The sequence below is a fragment of the Bombus pyrosoma genome, linkage group LG12, assembly GCF_014825855.1.
Source record: "Bombus pyrosoma isolate SC7728 linkage group LG12, ASM1482585v1, whole genome shotgun sequence".
NCBI classification, from domain to species: Eukaryota; Metazoa; Arthropoda; class Insecta; order Hymenoptera; family Apidae; genus Bombus; species Bombus pyrosoma.
Genome location: NC_057781.1, coordinates 8,013,089 through 8,039,241, shown reverse-complemented (window position 1 = coordinate 8,039,241; position 26,153 = coordinate 8,013,089). Strand labels below are relative to the sequence as shown.

Here is a 26,153-nt window from a genome sequence, read left to right as displayed (position 1 = left end):
TACTTCAATATCAGCTTTATTATCAATTGTTACATTTACCAATTGATATTTTAGTAGTTTTTATTCTTTATTTAGTATAATTAATGAATTTCCCAATTACTCTTAACTGATCTGTATTACTGATATCAAGGTAGTTGAGATAAGAGATAATGCTAACACCTTATTTCCCCTTCTGTCATGTTGGTGATAAAAAGTCTTCAAAACTGTTACTTCAGTTGTATACTAGACAATATACGATTTATAATTTCAGTATTAAATGTTAGTGATAATCTTTTAGTGCACCATGTGGACATATTACGAATCTGAAGATTGGAGTGTTTTACCACCAGAATTGAATAGAAGGTGACGACTTTATTATCTCTAACATCTCATATAAAAATTAGTTCTAGATATATATAAATTATGTATAATCAGATAATCTATTTATCACTTTAAACTATTTATATATATAATAAATGTTTATTTGTAACAAGCATGTGATATAAATTATTCCATAACATTAACAGTATATATAATTATATTATTAGAATTACTTCTATGAGAAATATCACAAAATTATATTTCATTGAAAAATTTATTTGGTACAAATGAAATAACAAAAAATTATGTAATTTAATTTAATGAATATCTAATAAGAATCTGTACCAAATAAGTATTTTTATCTTAGCATGCTAACATATTGTAGATATACATATGTATATCATAATTTCATTATTTTTCATACAAATTGTGCAATGACGCTCAAATTATATATTAATATTTCATCATAAGAGTGAGAGAGGGAGAGAGAAAGAAAAAATTCTATTTTCAATGAGAAAATACGCATCACTAAAATTCTCAATAAAGACACCTTATCGGAACATAGGAGGAAAAATGGATCATAAACTTTCGATTGAACAAAACAGTACAAATTTCGCGCTTTAGAAATGAACATCATTTTTATTCACTACGTTGAGCAAAAGTGTAAATAAGAGAGTTGGAATTAATAGTACAAGTATAATGAAACAATTGGAATTTCGGAAAAGAATAATTGTTATATCCGTTCACTGATGTTTCAATCGTAAGGAATGTATATTGTAGAAAATGGTCACGATAACACTAACCAAAAAGCCACGGTATTATCAGGAACAACGTCAGTGAAAATGGGTAGCCATTTTGATTTTTGGTGTGCGAATACCGCGGACCATCGTGAAGAGTGTTTGTCGTGTGATAGGCTAAACGACTGTGGACGTTTAACTATGTCCATGGTTTTTTTCCCAGTTGATTAACCCCTTACTGTGAATCAAACGTTTCGTACGGTACGTATTGTCAACGATATAAAGTCAAATTAGGAGCGAAATACTCGGAATGCAAACCGTATATGTAAACCGATACAGGCCGATATACCAGGTGCAGAATAGAGACTATGCAGAAGTGAGTGAGGGCGCACAACTCGCGCCCTAGGAGGCGAGGCATATCTCGCCGTATTTGTCATACGACGTTACGTGTAAAAGGTGGGCGATACGACGACGATAGATTCGACGGCGTCTTCGTGTCGTCTCATACGTACGCCGTGAAACGTCGTTTAGATATTTCCGGATCTCAAGTTTCCTGAAAACGACGTCCTTGACTGGTACTGTTTGACAGCTAGAAAACTAACCCTTGGTTCGATGCCCTTCAGTGCGAACGATCTTTTATATAACCGGTTTACACGTTTTACAATATGCTGTCGAGTTGTACGAGCGTACGACCGCGACGCGTTTTTATAGCACGTGAATTTCTGGTCGAATGACATTCAAAAACTAGGTAATATCCATTGCATGCATTGCACTCTTCTGATCGACTACTTAGATTTCGCCAGCGAAACCGGTTATTTTGTATTCATATGCACGTTTTACAACGCGTTTAAAATAGAATATTAAGTTTATGTTCTCTATTCAACAAAGAACCTGATATTGTATTTGTTTTTGTCTTTTATATACAAACTTTCAAGCTTTTATTGTATGTACCAAATTACTGATAAACTAAAATCATAATACAAATAATATATTCGTATTTTTTACTCATAATTACTTTTATTTATCCCCTTTGTGAAAGACAATTAAACAATTATAATGTATACAAAAACAATATATATGTTTACTTTTTATATTATGTGATATGTAAATACAATTTTAATTGGTTCTTATGTCGTATATTGTTATATTATAATTTTAATATATTTTTCATTTTGTACTATTTTTATATAATGATGGTTTTATTAAATTAATGATTAAAAATTTTTCAAGAGGAAAGGTAGAGAACATCAACTTATTTTTATTTATTTTATACTTGTAGTTGTTTAAAGTTTTTGCAAATAATATTTTACAATTGTCCATAATATTACGTGACCTTTTCTCAATAGGAAGGAAACTGTGTGTTCCATACTCATCTATACTTCATTTGTATTACTGAAGTTCGTCATATACATTTGAGAACATCATTGAGAACCATGAATGCTTCAGAACACGGGTAATATATATTTTCTAACATTGAGTTAATTATTCATAACAGTATTCCCTTATATAATGAAAAGATATGAAAATGTTATTAAATGTAAATTACTGCTAATCTTTTAGATCTTTTCCTAATACTATACTAATTTTAATACAGTTATTCTTAAGTTTTAATTAAAAGAACAATTTGTTATTGCAATGATAGAAAATATGTTATTTCAATAGTCTTTTGTAATATTGCTTGAAAAAAACACATTGTTCATTTAAAGCAAGTATAGAATAATTGGAATCGTATCATGAGTGTCATTGCACAACAAACAAAATGGTATGTAAATGGTTTGTGTGTGTAAATAGCATGGGTGTGTATATTGCAGGTTTAATCCAGCCTTTAATATGGCCTCCATAAAACAAGCATTTAATGAAGCAGTAGAAAGAGGTAAGAGAGTGCAATATTTACTTATAATAAATATATGATGAATACTTGTATTAGTTCTTATAGTATTTTGTAATTTATATGCTTATTATTAATTCTATATATTACATGCCTCAAACTTAAAAAATATCTCATGTTTTTATAATATTAACTTAAAACTCTAATTAAATAGATGTCATAATTATCTCCATTGATCTAATTTGAATTGATTATCTTTAATAATGAATATAATTTAATTTTTCAATAAATAATAAGTAACATTGAAATATTTATCATGTTCTTTGAAAAAATAGAAGGGTGATATAAGAATAGAACATAAATAATTTTAAAAAAATATCATTGTTATAAAACTTTACTATTATATAATTTCCTCCTGTAGAATTAAATATTGCTCCATATCATTGCTTGTATTTCACATACAAAATAATTTTCTGCAATTATTATTCATAACTTGAGCATTTAACTCATTAAATCCTACTAACATTAAACTTGATAACATGTTATAATTTAAAAGTCTCAACAGTTAGAATGCCTGCACCAACTCGATTGAGGGATCTCATCAGACAAATAAGAGCTGCTAGAACTGCAGCAGAAGAAAGGACAGTTGTTAACAAGGAATGTGCTTATATTCGTTCAACATTCAGAGAAGAAGATAGTGTATGGAGATGTCGCAATATTGCGAAACTTTTATATATTCATATGCTTGGGTTTGTATTAAATTTTCTCTTTATATTCATTAATAACAATGTATATTTAATATTTTTTATTTTATTAGAAATAAAAATTCTATTAATTTTGTAGATATCCAGCTCATTTTGGTCAACTAGAATGTCTAAAACTTATTGCATCTCCAAGGTTCACAGACAAACGAATTGGTTACTTAGGTGCAATGTTACTGCTAGATGAACGACAAGATGTTCATCTTTTAATTACAAATTGTTTAAAAAAGTAATAATTCGCTAAAATTATTTTAATATTTTTTAAAAGTATGTATAATAGGGTATTTTAATATTTTAAACATTTAATTCCTCTTGCAGTGATTTAAATAGCTCCACACAATTTGTTATTGGTTTGGCATTATGTACTTTGGGTGCAATTGCATCACCAGAAATGGCAAGGGATTTGGCATCTGAAGTTGAAAGGCTAATGAAGTCAGCAAATGCATATATTCGAAAAAAAGCAGCACTTTGTGCATTCAGAATTATTAGACGTGTACCAGAGTTAATGGAAATGTTTCTACCTGCTACTCGTAGTTTAATTACAGAGAAAAACCATGGTGTATTAATTACAGGTGTCACACTTATTACAGAAATGTGTGAAAACAGTGTTGATACATTGAATCATTTTAAAAAGGTAAATTTTACATGTTTTAATAAGTGATAGAGGGATACTACATCAAAACTAGTAAAATACTTAGTTGTTTGTGACTAGTATTACAAACATTTTGTCATTGCATCAAAGAACATTATATATTATTTTTTTAATACAATTTAATTTTTTTTAATGTTGTCATATCTAGTCTGCTAGTCTAATAGCTGCAAGCTAGATCGTAGTAGCATTATCAGTTAACCAGAGTATTGAACTCATACTCCTAGTGAAAAAATTGTTATATTGAAGCAAATTGAACATTTACTAAAAAAGATTATCGAAAAGAATGTGTAGTCTATAATTTTACTTATATTTTATTAATAACAGTGCTATAACAAAGGACATAAATGTATCTGTTGATAAAACACAAATGTCTTAATATATATAAAATATTTCATAAAAAAGCTTCAAATGTGATTAATAATCTTAAATAAGTGTTATTTTTTAATAATTCTTTGCTCATAGTGATATTCATAATATAAGTATGGTTTTATCTTCTTTAGGAATGCGGCCATCGAGAGGTAAAAAGCATACGAGCATTTTTTATATTTTTGCATGTTATGCTTCTTGAGGATATCATTTTTATCTTTTATTCTATGTAATTTTTATTGAAGATACTTGATTATTTATATTAAATGATTTACTAATACAAAATCAATATAAAATAATGTAATATGAAAACACGTGCATGTATTTTAAAATTATAGTACCTATAACATGAAATACTTTCAATAAATGCATATTTAATATTAATTGAATTTTTATAAATAACATTTTAATATTTTACTTTTTTATTGAACATATGTTTGTATAAGAATGTATTTTAATTATATGAGGCACAGTTATTGAATATCTTTCTAGTTATATTAGTTATATTATGGATGTTAAGATGTATCTGTTTGTGCACAAATAATGTAATATAATTGATGTTACTTTGTGATCTTTCTTAGCAGCTTATATCAGTTTCTTAAATATAACAATGTATATCTTTATTTTTGTATCTAGAATTAAATATTGCTTTTTGATAACTTCATAAAAGTTTTTAATGGAACTATGCATTGTCATTCTATTATAATTTGTTTATTGGTATATGTTTACAGATTTCTCGGTTAAACTTTGTTTACATAAAATTGTGTAAATAATATATTATTCAATAAAAATAAAATTATTATTTCAGATTGTGCCAAATCTTGTGAGGATCTTAAAAAATTTGATACTAGCTGGATATTCTCCAGAACATGATGTATCTGGAGTATCTGATCCGTTCCTTCAAGTAAAAATATTACGTCTCCTTCGAATTTTGGGACGTAATGATATCGATGCATCCGAAGCAATGAACGATATACTTGCACAAGTTGCAACTAATACAGAAACTAGCAAAAATGTTGGAAACACTATATTATATGAAACTGTATTATCTATTATGGATATAAAATCTGAAAGTGGACTGAGAGTGTTAGCAGTGAATATATTAGGTCGATTTTTATTAAATAACGATAAGAACATCCGATATGTTGCTTTGAATACGTTATTAAAAACAGTTTATGTAGATACAAGTGCAGTACAAAGACATCGCTCAACAATCCTGGTAATGTTTATCATGTTATTTCATATCTTTATATTTGATATTACTATATTACTGAATATTTCTTTCATTTTTTGTTTCTCAGGAGTGTCTAAAAGACCCGGATGTATCGATTAGAAGACGAGCTATGGAACTTAGTTTTGCACTTGTAAATTCAAACAATATTAGGAACATGATGAAAGAGTTATTACTTTTTTTGGAACGTGCTGATCCAGAATTTAAAGCGCAATGTAGTAGTAACATAGTAATGTCTGCCGAAAGATTTGCACCAAATAAACGTTGGCATCTTGAAACGTTATTCAAAGTTCTTGTTGCTGTATGAAATTTATTACATTAATTTTACATATATTTCACAATTTATAGTTATTTTCAATCTTCATCATTGTAATTTTCTTGTTTCTAGGCTGGTAATTATGTTCGAGATGATGTAGTAGCATGCACCATTCAGTTAATTTCAGAAACCCAATCACAGCAAAGCTATGCTGTCAGTGCATTGTGGAGAGCACTGGAAAAAGATACATCCGATAAGCAACCTTTGGCTCAAGTAGCAACATGGTGTATTGGTGAATATGGTGATTTATTACTATATGGACCACCATCAGAAGATATAGATACTCCTGTCAATGTACGTATGCTGGACACTATCTATATCTGTATATGCTTACTCTCCATTCTTTATGATAAAATTAAGATAGTTAAAAAGTATTAAATAATTAATATATGTATATCTTTTTCTTTTATTATTAGTTAACAGAAGATGAAGTTATTGATGTTTATCAAAGGTTACTCTGGAGTCCACAAAATACAGTAGTCACGAAACAATATACATTATTATCTCTCACAAAACTTAGCACAAGATTTCAGAAGGGTAATGAGTAAGTATTGCTGAATGAGTAATTATTACTGGTACTATATTATTATGTTTTGCATTTATTTTTCTTAAATAATTATTTACATAAGCCTTATATGTATTTCAGAAAAATTCGTCAAATAATTGATACATTTGGAAGCAATTTACATATAGAATTGCAACAACGAGGTATCGAATTTTCACAGTTGTTCAGAAAATATGACCATTTACGACCTGCATTACTTGAAAGAATGCCTCCTATGGAAACTGCTAGACCACAAGCTAATGGAATTATTGGTATGGTAAATGGTGAACCAGAACCAGAAGAAGATAAATCTTCAGTTTTGGAAGCGAGTACTCCACCATCTGATTCAGTAAGTTTGCATCGAACAGTTTATAAGAATTATAATTTGAATTAAATAATCTGCACAGCAAAATATATGAAATTTTTGTATATTTAATTAACAGAGTTTAATGTTTTTTATATTTTTCTAGAGTGCACTTCTAGATTTGCTGGGAACCGCCGACTTAGGAATGACATCTTCTGTATCAAATAAAAGTCCACCTTCTAATTCAACAAATACAGTAAACAATAATGATCTTTTGGATCTACTTGGTAGTTTGGATTTAAGTGCACCTACATCTACATCTACACTGCCACAGGCACAAACGCCATTACAAATATTTAGTCCCACTAACACAACAAACTTTTTAGTGGATGGTTTGCTTAATTCATCATCAATTCAAAATGGTTTGTGCAACTTAATCAAATATTTATTTCTTACTGCTAATACTGTACAAATCTCATTTTATTTTATAACTCTAGATACACTTTCTATGATTGTATTGGATAAAGCAGGACTTAAAATAACCTTCAAATTGGAAAGACCACCAGATATTGCTGATTTATTAATTATTAATATGTCAGCGCAAAATTCTGGAAGTGCTATACTAACTGATTTTCTGTTTCAAGCAGCAGTTCCTAAGGTAGTAGTCAATTTCGTGTTACAGTTATTAAATATAAAGAATCATGGGGATTACTTTTTATGTATTATTATTTAGACATTCCAACTACAAATGTTGTCACCATCAAGCACAGTCATTCCTCCTTCTGGACAAGTTACTCAAGTATTGAAAGTTACAAATATCAACAAAGTAAGTTCATATGACAGTATTCTATTTAAAAAATTTTACGGATGTATTTTGCTTTATTATTGATCACTCATATATTTTCTTAATTTAGGTACCTCTAAGAATGAGATTACGTATATCTTACACTGGACCAACAGGACCAGTTTTGGAACAAACGGAAGTAAATAATTTTCCTTCCCTAACATTGCAGTGACAAAATATATTAAGGAAGACAATTGTACATATGCCTGTCTAAATAATTAATTGAGTCTTAAATAGACTGAAACCCAATTTCATCTTTTCATCAGATAAAATGAAAATATATTGGTAAAATGACACGTTTGGCAAAAACGTTTACCGATTGATTGATCTAATAATTCGTCAGAAATAATCATTGAATCTAATAAGATTCAAATCTATGATGAATTACATTTTTTTTTAACATACATCTGCAAATTTTTCATCTGCTCACAAGCCATATTTTATATTTATAGAAAGCTGAGGACGTAATTTCTTGTAAGTATGATTTTTGCAAATATGCTTGTGTATAAATTGTTTTTAAATTCTGATTTTACACTGTTGAGTATAATAACATAATAAAATATCTTTTAAATATTTAAAAATTTATACAATAAACAACCATTCTTAGTATTTTTAAAACAAGTATTATTAATAAATTGGTTACTTCCATTATAAAATAATTTTTTAACTATCATAAAATAGTTTTGTAATTGATTTAAATTAGCAGCTTGTTGAGCAGATGGTATGATATTTATTTTGAAGTCTTTCAAAAATAGTAAAATTTATTATTATAATGAAATTATTAAATGTCAAAAAAAGAAAGAAAGGAATGTAAAATTTCTCTTGTACTATGCTGCATGTATTGTGAGATGTGTAAATATTTTCTCTAACTGAATAATAGACAGATAAAACAATATTACATGCAACACTGTTATTTGATCTGTTGGATTTCTAATCTTACAGCTTCTGATTTAGCGTATAATTTCTCGTATAGAATAATTAAAATAAAAAATGCATACGAAAAAAAAGGATACATAAGAGAAACTATTAAACTCACTTAATAATACTGATAAAAGGTGTTTGCCCCTAAAAATGTTGCTGCCCGATTATAAATGACAAGCACTTAAATCTCGTTGTAATAATTGATCTTTTCTACTATATTTGTAAGTAATAAACGGACGCGATTGCCTTGTAAATAATTAAATAATTACAGTAACATAGAAGTAATTAAATTCTTATTACGAGGAATGTAAAATGGGGTTCTTTACTACATATGTTTATGATAAAATTGACACGTCAACAATTTATAGAGGAACATTGCTTGTTTCACGAAAAGTTTTTTTAAGTGAGAAGGGGGTTACACATAAATACATATACATGTAGCGTGTACGTTTGCTATACCCCATATTTACGTCTGTTATGGGTGGTGTTTATACTGTTTTGAATGTATTTGGAGTATATGATATCATTGGAGGGCTGAATTCTGGTTGTCAAATTATTTTATATAAACATGTTCATTTATTAAATCACTTAAAATTATTAACAAATTTTCTTTTCATAAAAAAATTAAATTCACATAAAACTTTAAATAATTTAAGCATCATGCACAAAATCTAAAATTATTGTTATTGATAAATATCGTTTTGTAATACATAATTTCTGAAAAAAACATATATTTGAATATTCTTTATGAACTAACTAAAAATAGAGTAAAAATTATGATATGAAGAAGTATTTTTACATTCCTTTTATTATAGGATTTATTTAACTATGTAAAAATGTGTAAGATTCAATTTAAGAGAAGTAAAAAGATTTAGTTCTTAATCTTAATTAAATGGATTTGAAAATTGTATGAGTGAATTGAACCTTTTGAAACAAAAATTCATATCTTTTTATACGTGTTATTTTTTCCTATATGAAGTAAATATTTGATGATGAATGTGCGTCTAAATCATGCGAAACAGTACACAATAAATTGCGTAAAAAGTAGCAATAGCAGATCTTACTTGCAAGTATTCACCTTTTTCAAGATTTTATGTAAATGAAGTTACGATACAGTTGTACTTAATTGTATTTAATTTACTTTATTCTAATAGTATTGTATGAACATGTAGATTTTTAAGCGCAATTAATTTTAGTATTATAAAACGTCTAGTACTTTGAATAACTAAGTTAACAAAATGTTCTTTTACTATTTCTTTTTCCTAAATTTCTTTTAAAGCATAATTATCATAACATACTAGTAAAAGTATATTATCAGTATAACTGTATGCATTTTAGCTCCGTCCCTTATATGTTGTGCGCTATGAATGCGGTGTATAATTCTAGAACAGGTGGGTGTGTTTCTGAGTGGCCTTGTCCTAAAGTCTGTGACACAGTGTCAGCCCTTCAGTGGGGTGTACTCTGCCTACTTGTTCTCAATATTATATTAGTTTTATAAATATAAATATATATAAATCAACTGTGAGGATATTGAATAATGATAAAGATGCTGTATATATACTTTCTAGAGACTCAAGGTGTGAAAATAAAATGTATTTTTATTCCACTACTCTTTGAAAAATATTGTATTAATAGTTATTTAGTTATTTCATTTATTTTTAGACTACAATTTTTGTTGATTATTTTATGCAAGAATAATTTCAATATGTATATTAAGATAATTATGATCATGGTAAAAATATAAAGACAAACTTATTTTTTTATTATATTTTAATCAAGAATGTTCCTTATATTAATTACAACTTACGTAGATTATAATCATTCTTTTTATTGTAATTATTACGCGTTATATATACGTTTTACTGTTGCTGAGATTCAATAGTATTACACCCAACTTGATTAAATAATCTGTCCTTGATTATTTGTGCCATTAATCCATGAATAATTTCAATAGTAGTCTTACAACTGTCTCTTGTTGCTTTCATTAATTTTTCTACAGTACTGCGATCATGAGGATCTGTTCCACCCAAAATAAATCCTCTTCCAAGTGCAACCTCTGACTGCTCTAGTTTATCCGATAAATCAAATATTTGCCCAGTAGTGTAATCAGCATTTGTTAGAAGACTAGAGGAACTTAAAGTATTCACCCAGTATTTATTCCACAAAGAATCTAATAATCTTCTATCTAATGATGATTTAAAATAAGAAACTTCTAAAGAATAATATTGTTTGCAGTGAACTCCAAAATCTTCAATCTTATTTAATGGTATTGTTTGATACTCAGATGGTTCTTCATTTGCTGGTTTATATCCCTTTTTATATCAAATATTTTTTTTATTATTTATTATTTCTTTCATGTATTATAAATATTAGCAAATATATACCACCTTTGGATATGTTCTAAATGCACCCAAACAAACTTTGCCCGCAGATATTGTTCTCACAGGATCAATTACAATAGCAACAAATGGTTCCTGGAAATTTTGATTGAGCATTTGTGTAGATACATCAATACCCGACAACCAACATCCATAGCCAGGATGACTATGGTACCATCCAATAGCATTTTCTTGTCTTCCAACCTTAATAAATTGGAAAATAAATATTACATTATAGGCAGTTGTTACATGTTATATCTGTAATAATTAAGAAGTACTTGTTTAGCTGCTTCTATATATGCTGTCATATATTCATAAGCTTGTGCTTGAGCATTAACTCTTGTTTCTGTGCCTTCTACAGGTAATGCAAAAGAATCCATAACAATCATTGTATTTGCTGCAACTTTTCCAAGCAAAAGACCCATTACTTCTAAAGTTCCTCCAGAACGAGCATGCATAACCATTTTTAATAATGCTAATGCAGAGATTTTTATATCTTTGAAAAAATGAGGACTGAAATATGATCAAAAATGTGTAGTTGGAAATGAGATCATAAAAATATACCTTTATATTGATACGAATATTTAAAAAATAACATACTCCTTTTCCCATGGTTTTGCAGCTAATATATCTTGTTGTTCTTTACGATCATACCTATAAATCTCATCGACGGTGCTAATTGTTTCAATATTATTTGACATTTCCCATGTTTTTTTGGCAATTGTACTTTGGTCAGAAGAAGTGCTTGCCATATTTAATCTATATTCAACAGCTTAAGTTCTAAAATAAATAAAGAAATTATAAATTAGACTTATCATACGTATTTTGTCATGTTCTTTCTCAATATTATACTTGAATGTATACATATATCATTATTTAATGTGGATAAGACCTTTTCCAACTATAATCAAAACAATTGTTAATTATGAAAAAATAAATAAAATTATTCTACTGATCATATATTAAATGATAAATATTTTATGAAACAGTATATAAATCTTAAATCACTGCATAAATCTGATTTTTTACATAATTCAAATATGAGAATGTATTCTGTGACTGTTTAATACAAGTATAGATATTTGATAAATTACGTTTATAAGTTTTAATAATTATTTAGTAATTTACTAAACCGCCTAATACGAAAATTAAAAATAATTCAAAATCATACTCCTATACTTCTATCACAACACTTTGAATTACTACGTCATATGCTTGTTTCGAATTGAACAATACTATAATATAATAAATGATAGACCACCACTACGTCTTTCAATACATCGTATTATTAACGCCATCTACCAATAAAATTTTCATTATTATATTTTGCGGTAAGTATTAATTGAATATTTTATGTTATATACAATACCTAATATTATAGTTTATGTAATATGATGATCTTTTTCCTAGTCACAAGGAGAGATTTTAACCTATCTTGTTTATTATTACTCTGATACTATGTATCTCCAATATGCGTGTAAGGAAAATATTAAGTATAAGTATACTAAGAAGCAGACTGCAAAGTTTAGTTTACGATTAACTCCAAAGTATTAAATAACATAGAAAAAGATATTATAGACATAAATTTTGTTTCGTAAATGTAGCGCGACGCAGTTAATTTTTCTATGCCGCGTGCGTTTTAATGACATCTTCAAGAGGTTGGACCCTAACTGCTATATCATTTTATTATTATGATGTTGTTGCAATTAAATAAAAAATTCACAGAATTATAAATTAAGAATAGTAAATGCTTTATTTTACATTATATACCACAGTCTTTTTACTAAATCCTAAAAAATGATATTCTAATAAATAAATAATGATTTCATAAATGTTAAACTCATCTTTAGGATTTTAATATTAACTTAGTAAGTCTAATTAATAATCTTCTTCATCATATCCATATCCAAAGTCATTCTCATCTTCTGATCCATGATGTCCAAGCATTTCTCCAACAGTCATTTCTGTGGGATCAGCTTCAACATCCTCATCAACATAATCATCGCTCTCATCTATTTTGTAAAAAGAAGTATAATTAATTTAATCAAGCAAGAGAAATTTTACATGAGTGGAAATTAATAACTTACCCATATCACAAGAGGTATCCATTTTTGGAAGTATAGATTCAGTTGTATTAGTTTCTATTTCAACTGGCATTTGCACTTCTTTTTTTGTTTTTTGAATTTGAGGTTTAACTACATGAGGTTTCTTTACTATTGGCGTGATTGGCTTATCTTTGATTCTTGATGAATTAGAAATATTAGATCTATAAATATAAACATTGATATTTATTGTAGAGATACGTTTCTTGTAGAGAATAAAAAAATAATAAAAAATATTATATACTAACATTTTATTAGAACTTGACGAAGTATTCATTTCTTTCTTCGGTGATTGAACTGGCTCTTCGATCTTTTGTTGTTCTTTGGTTGAATTATTTAAACTAACGTTTAAACTTTTCAGTACTTCATAATTAATTTTCGATGATATTTTCTTCTCTTGCAACATTTTTTCAATTGCTTCGCCTAATAAAATTATAAAATGAACATAATAAACTTTAACAATTGATGAAAAATTAATATTATAAAATTTGTAGTGAATATTATAACATTACCTGCAGTATTTGCAGGTACTTGATTTTTATTACGTTTAGTAGTCCGCCGTCGTTTCTTCTCAGGTTTACCTTCTTCTTTTTCTTTCTGCCGTCTTTCTTCTTTTTCTTTTTGCTGATTTAGATACTCAGCATTCACTTTATTCCATAAATTGTGTTTGAACTGTGCTTCTTTTTCTGACATAATATAACTATCTAACTCTTCGTCATCTAAATCAGCAACATCAATCTCTCCAGTATCCTTAAGTAGAAAACATTAATGAATAACAATTGTTTTGATTAAAATTAATTTTACTTACATTTTCAAAATTTGTGTTTACTGATTCTTTTGTTTCATTTTCTCGATCATTTGTTGATATCAGACCCATAGAAGCAATATTAGGTCCTTTAAACAATTAGGCGTATTATAAATTTTATAATATAACATTATAATAAAATTTAAGAAACTGTTTAAATCCTTGCCTAATCCAGTAATTAATCGATCGTTTATGTTATTCGTTTCGGAATCTTGAATATCACTGTCAGGGTCATCTACATCGTTTCCAACGTAATGTTTAATTACATCTAAATTACTTTCCCTTATAAATCTATCAGTATCTGCTCTTTCTATAGAAGCAGCTGGAAATTAAAATTTTTATGGTTTTTTTCTATAATAAAAACAATAAAATAATTCATAAATTTTTAAATTATTATTACAATTACCATCTTTGCGCTTTTTCATTTTTCCTAATCTGTGTTCTTCTAATTGTTTGTCAATTTCTGCTTGCAATTCATTTATTTCTGTATCTATGTTTAACTAAGAAAAAGCAACAAATTATGCATAATTAATTATGTATGTATTATGTATATATATTATAAAATAAAAATATTCTATACCTTTTGTAATCTTTCTCTGTCTTTTTTTCGTGCTGCTTTAAAAGCTGGAGGATCCTGTTCTTCTTCCAAATCGACCGTCATGAATTCTTCAAGAGTCAATGCGCTTGAAGGTGTATCACCAAATTCTATAAGCCTATAAATGTTAATGTATAAAAATTTGTTATCAATTTTTACGTTTACTTAGAAAAAAACTTATTTGAATACTTTTTACCTCTTGCGTAATGTCGATTCATGCACTTTTACAATTTTAATAATATCCGCCGGTGACCTATTGAACTCGTGTAATCGAGCAGCCATCAGCAAAGCTAATGTAAAAGAAATATCGCAATATTTGTTTAATATCGATTTAATTTCAATGATCTTTTTTTTTAATTATATTTAATAATACAATTTTGACTTTTTAAATATTTAGGTGAATTTGTAACAAACGTTAATGCAAGCATTATATGTAAAATTTTAAAATGTATCAATTAAAACTTAAGTATTTATATTAAAATTAAATAAAATTTAGATTACGAATAAATGAAACTTTTCTAATACCAGCGCCACATAATCCTGATGGTCTACGTCCGCTGTGAATACTATCCCTTTTCATTCTTTGAACTACTCGTAAAGCCGTCATTGATACTTCGTGAGTTTTTTCACCAAACTCCAGCTTATTTGCAAATCTCATAATATATAAACATGGATCTATAAAGAAAAATAATGTCAACAATGTGTTAAATTTAAAAATTCATCAAATATTAACAAATTCATTTTATTAGTTTATTAACATAATATATTATATTAACATAATTGCCAAGAATTTCCTTTTTATAATATATAATACACTTTTATGTTATTCTTACTTAAACGTAGAAAGTAAAATAACAAAAAGAATAAAATATATAGTAATTATATAATTCCTGAAGTTTTTATTTAATATTTATTCCATTAAATTACATTTGTATTGTACGCTATTGTTTGTAAGTGGACATCACTTGCGAAATATACATGGTGTTCACTTTAATGTTCCGCACAATTTTCAAATTGTTCGCAGCAATATAATAAAAAGATTGTTAAGTAAACTTTATTTCTGTTAAATGAACAATATATTATGCTGAATGGACAACGTATTAAAATAGAATTTAAATATTTTTTTTCCTCTTTAGTCTCGATCATATTGATCTTGTTGATCATATTACACTAAAAAAGGAATTTATTTCAATGTTCATTATCCTTATATCTTGTTGACTCATTATAAATAGATTATAGTTAACATTTTTTATTACAATACTATCTTGGTAACTGGCCACGAATCGGTACTGAATCTGACCAATTAACAAGGGAGGAATTTACACCATCAATAATTATGCTTGAATGTGAAATAGATAAAAATATAGAGCAAGATAATAATACTTGGTACTCAATTCCAGATGTTTTATACAAAACAATTGAATGTCAAAACTCCGGTAAGCAAAATGAGAGAAATATATGTACGTAACACCGGAGTTACGCTCCATGAAGATACTTTCAAGAAATGGCGAGGATGGTGATGGCCAGTTAGTAAGACAGTACATAATTGCAAAACAGATGAAAAATCATACGTTAGAGCGAACACCCTGTATACACATACTGCGCAGATTGAAGTTTGCGTTTTTGAGAAACACCAGATATATGGACGCGCGTGCCCTAAGTTTCCTATCGACCGACGTACGGAACTATCTAACCAGCGCCCGTCTGACATGGCGCCCATGTAAATGAAATCCAAAATCGTTCCGTGTTGCAATTGAAGAGAAAACGGGCAATCAAGTTTAAAAAGTGAAAATGGCGATGTCAAATCTTTACTCGAAAATATCAACGAAGCCAATGAAACGGTTCCAGGACAACGTTACAGTCAAACAGACTAATCCATGGTTAAACGGTGAGAGATTATTACAGATATAAATAAACATAATATGCACCTTAAATATATACTGTCCATGCATTTATTAAAGTGAATTATAGAAATAAGAATAAATGGAATTGTTTTTATTTTGTTTAGCTATATCCGAGTAATGCTTTATCATTTCCATAATGTTTATTTTCACTTCGAAACACATAATGATATTTTAACAACATTTTAATTAATTTACTTTGAGCTTTGAAATATTTTATTTGGAAATGCATTCTTTAAAAATAATTTCGATCAATTAGGAATTATGAATGATAGATGAAATAGTAAATATATTTTACAAAGTAGTATATAACACGAAACTGCGTGACATACAGACTTCAAATATACAATATTATAGTGTTAAACTATACGTAATTTTATTTAAATCTTATGATTTTTCATAAAATGCGTCTATTACGATAAATGTTCGATGAATCAGAAAATGTTGAATCAAATAAAATAATATTGTACATATTTTTAGGGTTTAATTTCGATCATATTTTTCGTATTATTCATATGATATTAAAACATAAAGATTAAAATTAGAAAAATTTATAAATCGATAATAGCGTTATAATACTTATTAACCTATGTTTTATTTTAAACCAAATATATATTTTAAAAATTTCGAACTGACTTTTCTGTTTTAAATAATTTCTATTATTATATTGTTATAAAATCTTCTGACCACTTTATATAATAAATAAATTTTTTTGTAATAACTAAAGATACATCCAATTTAACAAAAATTTGAAATCATACAAAAAGTATATTAACCCTATAATATGTATGTATACATACATTCATAAGAATTTATTTGACATACGTATCACGTGCACCACAAAATTTCTACGAAATTATACGAATAAAACCGGAACAAACCGAACTTAATATCATTCGAAGTCTTTATACCTATAGATGAATTTTCCTTAAGTGTATAGTGTATATTACATACACATAAGTGTATATTTGTGTTCGTAATGTTTGAATATGAGAAGTGGTCTTTAAAGCTACAGTGGTAGCAAATATTTACTATGTTATGATAGAAGTAAAAGATTCTATTTAAAATTATTCTTAAAACTGTGGAATAATGTACACTAACGGTAAAATTTTGATGATTTTGCTTTGCATTCGTTTTAATTGAACCGTCGCTAAAAGGTGATAGATTATACAACATCTTAAAGCGATGGTAAATAAAAATAATGGATGTACGAAAACAAACTTTGGTTAATTGTAGGAAGAATAATCTAATTTAGAGATCTTAAACCTTATTACAGTTATTGTCTTGCATAACCTCTATTAGTAATGAAAAATATTTTTTGTTGATGAAGTTATACAATCGGTAATATCAGTTTTCGATATATTCTAGCTTAATATAATTAATATATTTATATAAAGGTATTATCTATTAATTGTACTGCTAATGAATTAATGAAAATTAATATAGAATAGTGTTACTTTTTGTAACTTTACTATTGTTACTTTGACATATGCTTAATGTTTGTTATAATTAATTTTTATATAATATTTACTCATCCATTTTTAAGTTTAATCTTTATGTAATGATACTAAAAATGATAAATAAAAGAGTAATATTTAAACGTATTTTATTCCATTAAATCCATTAAATTTTTTTATATAATGTTCTGTATGCTAAATTGTTTTAACATAATAAGATAATAATTTTGCCTAAATATGTTGTTTGATAACAAAAAAAAGAAACAAATACTAGGTAGAAATGAATTTCACCTAACCTAAACCTAACATATTGATATTATATATGTTTTAGCGGAATCACTGATTCCTGTATCAGATTCACCACCTACTGTAAGCCCATTATCTTCTTCCATTGTATTACAACGCGAAGGAACGATAAACCAGCCACTTAGTGCACCTGCTTCACCTTTGTCTTCCTTATCATCTCCTTTAACTCAACTGAATTTGTCATCACCTGAAGACTGTACACAAGATCCTAATTGGCAGGCAACAAAACCTACAGTTCGTGAACGAAATGCTGCCATGTTTAACAATCATTTAATGGCTGATATTATATTTATTGTTGGCAGCCCAGGTAATTAATCATAAATTCATTTAGTAATTGAACAAGCAGTAAAAATAATTTAATGTATTAAATATATTAAATAATAATATATTTGATTGCTCAATGTAGGTCACATACAAACTATACCAGCACATAAGTATGTATTGGCCACTGGTAGTTCTGTATTTTATGCTATGTTTTATGGTGGTCTAGCAGAGAATAAAAGAGATATAGAAGTACCAGATGTAGAGCCTGCTGCTTTTCTTGCTCTATTAAGGTAAATGTTTTAAATTTGATGAAGACATCTTAAATTATTCACTACTTATTTTATTATCTTTTCTCAGGTATATGTATTGTGATGAAGTACAATTAGAAGCCGACACAGTGTTAGCAACACTCTATGTTGCTAAAAAATATATAGTCCCTCATTTAGCAAGAGCATGTGTTAATTATTTAGAAACAAGTTTAACAGCAAAGAATGCATGTTTACTTTTAAGTCAATCTCGTTTGTTCGAAGAACCAGATCTTATGCAACGTTGCTGGGAAGTTATAGATGCTCAAGTAAGTTTAAATAAAAGAATGTTGAAGTCTCTTACTTTTAATGATAATTTAAATGTCACGTTAAAGAGTAAATCAAACTCTTCAAACTGTTTGAACAACAAACTACATGATTCTGAACAGCAATTTATTCAGAAAACTACGAAAACTAATAATTATGGAAATATAAAAAATGGACTATCAGTAGTATCTCATTGCTTCAGTTTATCTGAGAACAATTGTTGTTCTAAACTTAATAACAAAAAATTATCGTTTTCATTATTTCGAACTCGAAGTGAACCTTATTTTGCAGATAATAAGTTAGAAATTGAAGTAACACAAAATGTAACTTATGAAGATAACTTTATAGAAGAATATGAACACAACAGAAATGATTATAATGATTTTTCCAAAATAACATGTAATATTAGTCCAATAATTACTTAAAGAATTTATAACATTTATTCTGTATATTAAAAAGTTCAAGATATATAGAATTGCTTATCCCTTTTTTAATTAAATTGAGTGAATATTTGAAAGACTGATTGACAAAAAGCTATAAAAATATATTTTTTTAATTTTTAAAATACGTTTTTAATCAAAATTCGTCTAAACTTCATTATAAAAATTCCATTCATTAATTATTAGAGATAATACTACAAAAGATTAAATACATAATAAGCAATTTTATAAAGTATAAAAATAAAATAGTTCAACAACATTTTTTTGTAATATTATATACTATATCATACTTATTTAATTAATTTTTTATGTACATATATGACTATTACACTAGTATTCATAAAATATTTAATTGTAATAAATTATATCATCATTAAATTAAATGTTTTTCAAAAAATTATAAAATTAGTTTCCTCATAAAAATATCATGTATAATTTAGAATAGATTTTTAAAAATTTGTTTCTACTTTTGAATTGTATCCTGTATCATATAATAAACATTTTTTTTAGTAAATATAGCGAATATCAATGTTAACAAAGGATTAAGTTTTAACTAAATCATTGAAATTAGTTTTATATTTATATTTTTATTTTCTTATATCTTACATATACTAATTGTATTTGATAATATTCTTAATATTTTTTAAAGAATTTTTAGAATTTTAAAAATACTTTTAAATTTAGAAAGAACACAAATATAATTTTTGGATGTTTCGGATATAAGATTGATATATGTACATATGTATCATGCAGAAGCCAAATTGATTAATAACATCATGGGTAATCACCTAATTTTTAGAAAATTAAACTCTAATCATATATTCTAATACTAAAATTAAGTATTTTTCAGGAAATAGAGTTGATCACTTTGGCTTCTAAGTAATTTATACAATATACATAAAATCAATGAAAATATATTCCTAAGAAATATATCCTTTTTTTAATAATTAAATTTTCGTTAAAAGATAATATATATTTTTACTAAATTTATATATATAAAATTGAATGTAATACAGGCAGAAATGGCGCTAAGATCAGATGGTTTTGTGGATATTGATATCCACACTCTTGAATCAGTGCTTTCTCGAGAAACATTAAACTGTAAAGAGATACATATATGGGATGCTGCATTAAGATGGGCTACTGCAGAATGTATTCGGCAAGAACTTGAACCTTCATCAGCCAATCAAAGACGACTATTAGGTAAATATCTAAATTAAAATTTTAAATCAAAAACTAGTATCACTAGTGCTTTTTTCATTCTAGGATCTGCTTTATATTTAATTAGACTTCCTGCTATGAATTTGGAAGAATTTGCCAATAGTGCTGCTCAGACTGGAATCTTAACACAACAAGAAACAATTGATGTTTTTTTGCATTTTACTGCTAGTAATAAACCTCAACTTTGCTTCCCTACCAAACCTCGACAAGGTTTAAAAACTCAAGTAAGTACTATAAAACAAAATCATTTATTTAGGTTTAATGTAAAACAACTATTCATAACAGCTTGCATAAGTTATATATAGAGTAATAAAACTAAAATTTCTTATGTCTTATTTGCAGGTGTGTCATAGGTTTCAGTCATGTGCATATAGATCAAATCAGTGGCGTTACAGAGGCAGATGTGACTCAATTCAATTTAGCGTTGATAAAAGAATATTTGTTGTTGGTTTCGGACTTTATGGAAGTTCATCTGGTGCTGCAGATTATAATGTTAGAATCGAACTGAAAAGATTGGGATGTGTCTTATCTGAGAATAGTACGAAATTTTTTTCGGATGGCTCGAGTAGTACGTTTCATGTATATTTTGAGAATCCAATCCAAATCGAGCCAGAATGCTTTTATACCGCTAGTGTAATATTAGACGGAGGCGAGCTAAGTTACTTCGGTCAAGAAGGAATGTCAGAGATAACAGTTGGTAATGTAAATTTTCAATTTCAATGCAGTTCGGAAAGTACGAATGGTACTGGTGTACAAGGAGGGCAAATACCCGAGTTAATTTTTTATGGACCACCAGTAGATGACTGATGGAAATTTACCACAGAAATAATGGTTTAATTGCTGGTCTCTAAAAATATGTACCTTGACATTGTTCAAGATTTTGTATAATTGTTTTGAATAATATTTTTAAATCGATGACGAATATTGTGTAATAGATGCACTCTAAAAAATATTAAATATTTATATTTTGAATTTAGTATAAAATCATAATGAACAGTTTGCAGAAAAAATTATAATTTTATTTCTATTATTATCATTCTATTAATCAAATATAAAAAGAAATGTCTTTGTTTTAGTTCAAAGACTTGTATCAAACTTTTTGTTTTATAATATATTGAATATAAATATGAATAATTTCATAAAAATTTATTTTCGCAAAATAAAAGTCAAATATATATATAAAAATTATTATTTGCTTTTATATTAAATAATAAGGCAGTATTAAACTAAGGAAATAAATAGTTTACTATATTTAAATTAAAATTAAATTTTAAATTTACATTTTTGCAGAAGAGTGTGTCTACTACAATTTTTGATGTATTCATATTTATGCTTTGTTTCTTCCAAAAAAATATTACATTTCTTAAGTAACTTAAATACTTGAAACATTATTTGTAAATATGCAACAAGTGAAGTATATAAAATACTTGTTAGATTTGAAGAAGAAGATGTAAAAACGATTTTTAAATTGATAGAAAACAATTGAGAAAGTTAATAAGTGCTATTTAAAAGGATTTACTATCTTAAAAATTATTGTTAAATAATAATATAAAGAAATAAGCAAAGATCAATTAATTTTGGAAACTATATTGTTATCTCGACTAATTAATTCTCAATTAAATATAATACTAATATATAATCTATAATTTTTTTTAATTGAAATGCTTTAGAATCTTAAATGAACAATGTACATTATCGTTTTACGGAGGAGAATATACTGTTTTTACTAACATAAGTAATATTGATTTAATGTTGCATTCATATATCATGTATTTTAGAATATACTATACTTATTGGAAAGCGTTATAAGCAATTTTAGAATAGTATTATAATTGAAACTGCCTATACAAAATAATATTTGTTTTTTATTGTAACATTATTATTTTGTTTTTTGTATCATATTCATAAGAGAGGAGATACATTTTACTTTCTTAGATTTATTGATTCTTTAATATATGAAATTATGTACTGCAAAAAATGATTGCTAAATTATTAGAAAGAATGTTTAAATGTAGATCCTTAAAGCAAAATGGCGTTTTTGTAAACAATATAAAAATCACAACAATACTTTATATGTACATTCTACGATATTTTAATCATGTTTATATAATTTTATAATTTACTATAATCTATGTAAAAAGTAGAAAAATATTCTAGTATAGTTTCAAGATAAAGCATATACTAATTATATATAACTCTCTTACTTTTTTTTTATAATAAACATTATATTGTATCCAGTAATGCTATAGAATCTGGCGCCAAAGTCTACATTGCAAAATAGTAAATACTATTTAAAAAAGTACAATGGATTGCAATACCAATAATAATAAAATGTACAAAATAATGCCTTCCTACTACTAGTATGACTGGCTGGTGCCAAAAAAAGGAACAAGTAAATTTTGAGAGCATCTCTGTCTTAATATTGGCATTAAAAAAGATATTAATTATATCATTAACTTCTAAAACAATATTAAAATATTCAGCGAACAATTTCAGTTTGGATTTAAGTTAGATTAATTTATTACTAATAAATAAGAGATTTAGTTTTGTATTCTCCATTTTAAATACTTGATATTATTTAAAATCAAAAAATTAACATTACAATATAAAATATGAAAAGTGTAATTGAAAATGTCTACACAAGCAATAAATTTAAAGAAATGTAAAAATCTTACACAGAAATAGTTATCCTATATTATACTTTTATGTATTAAAGTACTTCAGATTTCTTGATTATTAGTAATATACGAAGTGAACAAAAAAGTTGAATACGACTTTAGGAGCACTCAGCAAAAATTTTTAATAAACATAGGTTCAAAAACTATTAATTTCAGAGTTACAAAGTTTTTTGTCAGTAAGATATTATCTTTACAATATATGCTCAATATGAGCCTGTTCTTACAGAAATACATATACGTTGAAAAATCTCGGCATTTTTCTTATCTCTTGGTTTTGGATTTTACGGAAATAAACTTAATATCCCTTGGCAACAAAGCAGCTGGTTTATTATATACTATAAACATCTCGTAACTCCGAAATTAATGGTTTTTGACCCATGATTATTAAAAGCTTTTTGCTTGTTATGATGAATATTACATGTTTCTAAGGTTTCTATCCTCAGCTTTAGCATTCTCAATTTTTTTGTACATCTTGTATACGATAGGGCTAAATTTTGAATTAATATTTCAAAAACTAAGTGTATGTGAGGACACAAATGTTATATTTAATACTTAGAAATATTTCAAATATGAACAAATTTTTACTATAGTTAACCAAGTATTTAATTTTGTATTTTTTCAAATTTAACATTTAATACAACGATAATGTATGTAAGAAATCACTGTTTATAATCTTTTTCAAGCGGTAATAAATGTAACAATAACTATTGTTTCTGATAAAAGTACCTTACGAAATAAGAAAATTTATATCTGAAGAATAAAACACGTCAATCTAATTAATTGCAAATCGAACTTTTTTATTTTATTAAAAGTTAAAGATTATGTATGTGTCATGTAGCATTTAATGATATTTAAAAATTAGTTAATTTGTTCTTAAATGAGAGCAAATAAATTGAGTACAGGCATAAATTAGAAATAAAAATTTATAACATGCAAATTTATAAAGTGCTTACCTACTGAAGGTATATTGATGCAAAGAGCTTGCGTAAACCTCAGATATGTGCGTCCCAATTCATGAACACAAATTTGCAGCACATCACTGATGTCAATAAGCATATCTAAATAATTAGTTAAGTATATACTTTACTTCTGAAAACTTGTCATACATAACAAAAGAAACTTATATTATTATTTATTATAATTCTTGCTTTTCAGTTTAGGATAGCTTTCGACTTATATCATAAACAGAACTTATATTTCAATAAGATTTCACACCAAACCAAATACTTTGTATTTATGAAATAGATATAAAGTAGCAAAAATAAATTCAAGAATAATAATTATAAGAAAAATATTGTTTTTTATTTTATGAAAATATAAAGGATACGTGCAGTGCCTTCTGTACGACAAGTAATATAAACACAAGCTGCATGATTATGTGCTTGCTTCCTCCCACGAGTTAACTGACGATTCAATGCCATTTTATAGAAATTCATAGATGTATCAATACAATGTTGATTTAATCTAGTAACAAAATGAAATACATATTAAATATTTTATAAAATATAATAAATGAAATTAATAATTTACTGATTGTATTATAGAAAAAATTTACATACTGTAATTGCATACATAAATGAGTTATTCCTTTTCTTGCATTTTGCAATGTTATTCCTCTTGATTCTTTTCCATTGACGTGATATGCTATGAACATAAAAATAATTAAACTAGACAGATGATGGAAACTAGTAATAAGAAAATAAAGAATATTTAATGTCATATTTATTATAAAATAACATACTAGCTCCAAATCCTGTAGCTCCACCAGTGCTATCATTAGCAACAAATTGACCAAGTACCATCATATTCCCAGATGGTGTCTCTTTAAAAGCTGTTTCACTAACAATAAGTTGGTCTTCCAACACAAAACCACAATCTGTACAAACAGCATCTCCTCGGGCTGGATCTGTTTCAATATTTGTAGATCCACAATTCCGACACTTACTCGCAGACATCTGTTAAATGACAATACCATCATTTAAAAGGAAATCTTTATTATTAAGAATTTAAGACGACATTTTCACATAATTTGTGTTATTTATTATGATTCAAAATATGTACAGATCAATGTGCAACTAAAATATTGAAATTTTATTAATGTTTCCCTAAATTATGCAAGATACTTAAAAAATAAATAAAAGAATTACTTTTAATATATTGAGCAATAAAGAAAAAACAATAATTTTTATATCATACTTTGAAATTACCTTTGTTGTATTATATTCTTTATGTTCAACTTTAAATTACTGAAATGATGACATATCACGTATTATAGGTTAAATAATTTTATTAAATAATGATGACATAATAATAATATCACACTTTATTATACTCTGTTTTACATAAAAATATGTAGAATCAGGATAAGTTTAATATTCGTCTGATAAAATCTTAATCGAATAGTTTGGAAGCAGACGCGTCATTACAAACATAACATAAGGATTAGATTGGATACAAAAGATATGCGCATATATTCACTGCTTTAAATAACTATATACAGTTTTTTCATCGTACCAATGTAAATGTAATTTTCAAAGTAACATTAACTTTCATGTAATTGTTTTGTTATATAACACATCATAAAATTTACGATTATCTTAATAACATAAATAAAAATAATAATACGATTT

The 26,153-nt window shown here is 26.6% G+C and overlaps 4 protein-coding genes across 28 annotated transcripts; 2 read left to right on the top strand and 2 right to left on the bottom strand.

The window, feature by feature from the left end:
- The first annotated feature begins 277 nt into the window (after positions 1 to 277).
- LOC122573669 (AP-1 complex subunit gamma-1) lies at positions 278 to 10,425 on the top strand. Of its 21 annotated transcripts, none has more exons than XM_043740346.1 (17): positions 702 to 1,298; positions 1,390 to 1,785; positions 2,384 to 2,490; positions 2,849 to 2,910; positions 3,422 to 3,614; positions 3,709 to 3,855; positions 3,945 to 4,260; positions 4,779 to 4,796; positions 5,453 to 5,863; positions 5,946 to 6,176; positions 6,264 to 6,485; positions 6,608 to 6,735; positions 6,838 to 7,084; positions 7,206 to 7,461; positions 7,537 to 7,697; positions 7,773 to 7,865; positions 7,954 to 10,425. In XM_043740346.1, exons 3-17 carry the CDS (start codon positions 2,471 to 2,473, stop codon positions 8,053 to 8,055), a joined length of 2,607 nt encoding a protein of 868 aa, XP_043596281.1. In that variant the 5' UTR covers positions 702 to 1,298; positions 1,390 to 1,785; positions 2,384 to 2,470; the 3' UTR covers positions 8,056 to 10,425. The 21 variants fall into 21 exon arrangements, with proteins under 21 accessions (XP_043596275.1, XP_043596274.1, XP_043596277.1 ...); XM_043740345.1 differs by having other exon boundaries at positions 1,377 to 1,785; XM_043740347.1 differs by lacking the exon at positions 1,390 to 1,785.
- Positions 10,426 to 10,556: 131 nt separating this feature from the next.
- Positions 10,557 to 12,468, bottom strand: LOC122573662 (COP9 signalosome complex subunit 5). 2 transcript variants are annotated; one of them, XM_043740330.1, is made up of 5 exons: positions 12,354 to 12,468; positions 11,783 to 11,962; positions 11,461 to 11,695; positions 11,192 to 11,386; positions 10,557 to 11,116 (listed from the first exon to the last, which is right to left on the bottom strand). In XM_043740330.1, exons 2-5 carry the CDS (start codon positions 11,932 to 11,934, stop codon positions 10,664 to 10,666), a joined length of 1,035 nt encoding a protein of 344 aa, XP_043596265.1. In that variant the 5' UTR covers positions 11,935 to 11,962; positions 12,354 to 12,468; the 3' UTR covers positions 10,557 to 10,663. The 2 variants fall into 2 exon arrangements, with proteins under 2 accessions (XP_043596265.1, XP_043596264.1); XM_043740329.1 differs by having other exon boundaries at positions 12,277 to 12,417.
- A 441-nt stretch (positions 12,469 to 12,909) lies between these two features.
- On the bottom strand, positions 12,910 to 26,004 carry LOC122573659 (transcription factor IIIB 90 kDa subunit). 3 transcript variants are annotated; one of them, XM_043740324.1, is made up of 16 exons: positions 25,846 to 25,983; positions 25,731 to 25,769; positions 25,265 to 25,478; positions 25,083 to 25,167; positions 24,851 to 24,987; positions 24,477 to 24,581; positions 15,210 to 15,359; positions 14,881 to 14,974; positions 14,670 to 14,802; positions 14,496 to 14,589; positions 14,256 to 14,411; positions 14,093 to 14,178; positions 13,797 to 14,034; positions 13,533 to 13,707; positions 13,270 to 13,448; positions 12,910 to 13,194 (listed from the first exon to the last, which is right to left on the bottom strand). In XM_043740324.1, the coding sequence occupies exons 3-16, from the start codon at positions 25,476 to 25,478 to the stop codon at positions 13,061 to 13,063; spliced, it is 1,980 nt and encodes a 659-aa protein (XP_043596259.1). In that variant the 5' UTR covers positions 25,731 to 25,769; positions 25,846 to 25,983; the 3' UTR covers positions 12,910 to 13,060. The 3 variants fall into 3 exon arrangements, with proteins under 3 accessions (XP_043596259.1, XP_043596258.1, XP_043596260.1); XM_043740323.1 differs by having other exon boundaries at positions 25,731 to 26,004; XM_043740325.1 differs by lacking the exons at positions 25,731 to 25,769; positions 25,846 to 25,983 and having other exon boundaries at positions 25,083 to 25,190; positions 25,265 to 25,401.
- On the top strand, positions 16,124 to 24,303 carry LOC122573660 (BTB/POZ domain-containing protein 3). 2 transcript variants are annotated; one of them, XM_043740326.1, is made up of 7 exons: positions 16,124 to 16,572; positions 18,374 to 18,655; positions 18,755 to 18,902; positions 18,970 to 19,186; positions 20,641 to 20,827; positions 20,891 to 21,069; positions 21,188 to 24,303. In XM_043740326.1, exons 1-7 carry the CDS (start codon positions 16,476 to 16,478, stop codon positions 21,650 to 21,652), a joined length of 1,575 nt encoding a protein of 524 aa, XP_043596261.1. In that variant the 5' UTR covers positions 16,124 to 16,475; the 3' UTR covers positions 21,653 to 24,303. The 2 variants fall into 2 exon arrangements, with proteins under 2 accessions (XP_043596261.1, XP_043596262.1); XM_043740327.1 differs by lacking the exon at positions 16,124 to 16,572 and adding an exon at positions 17,486 to 17,773.
- Positions 26,005 to 26,153: the final 149 nt, after the last annotated feature.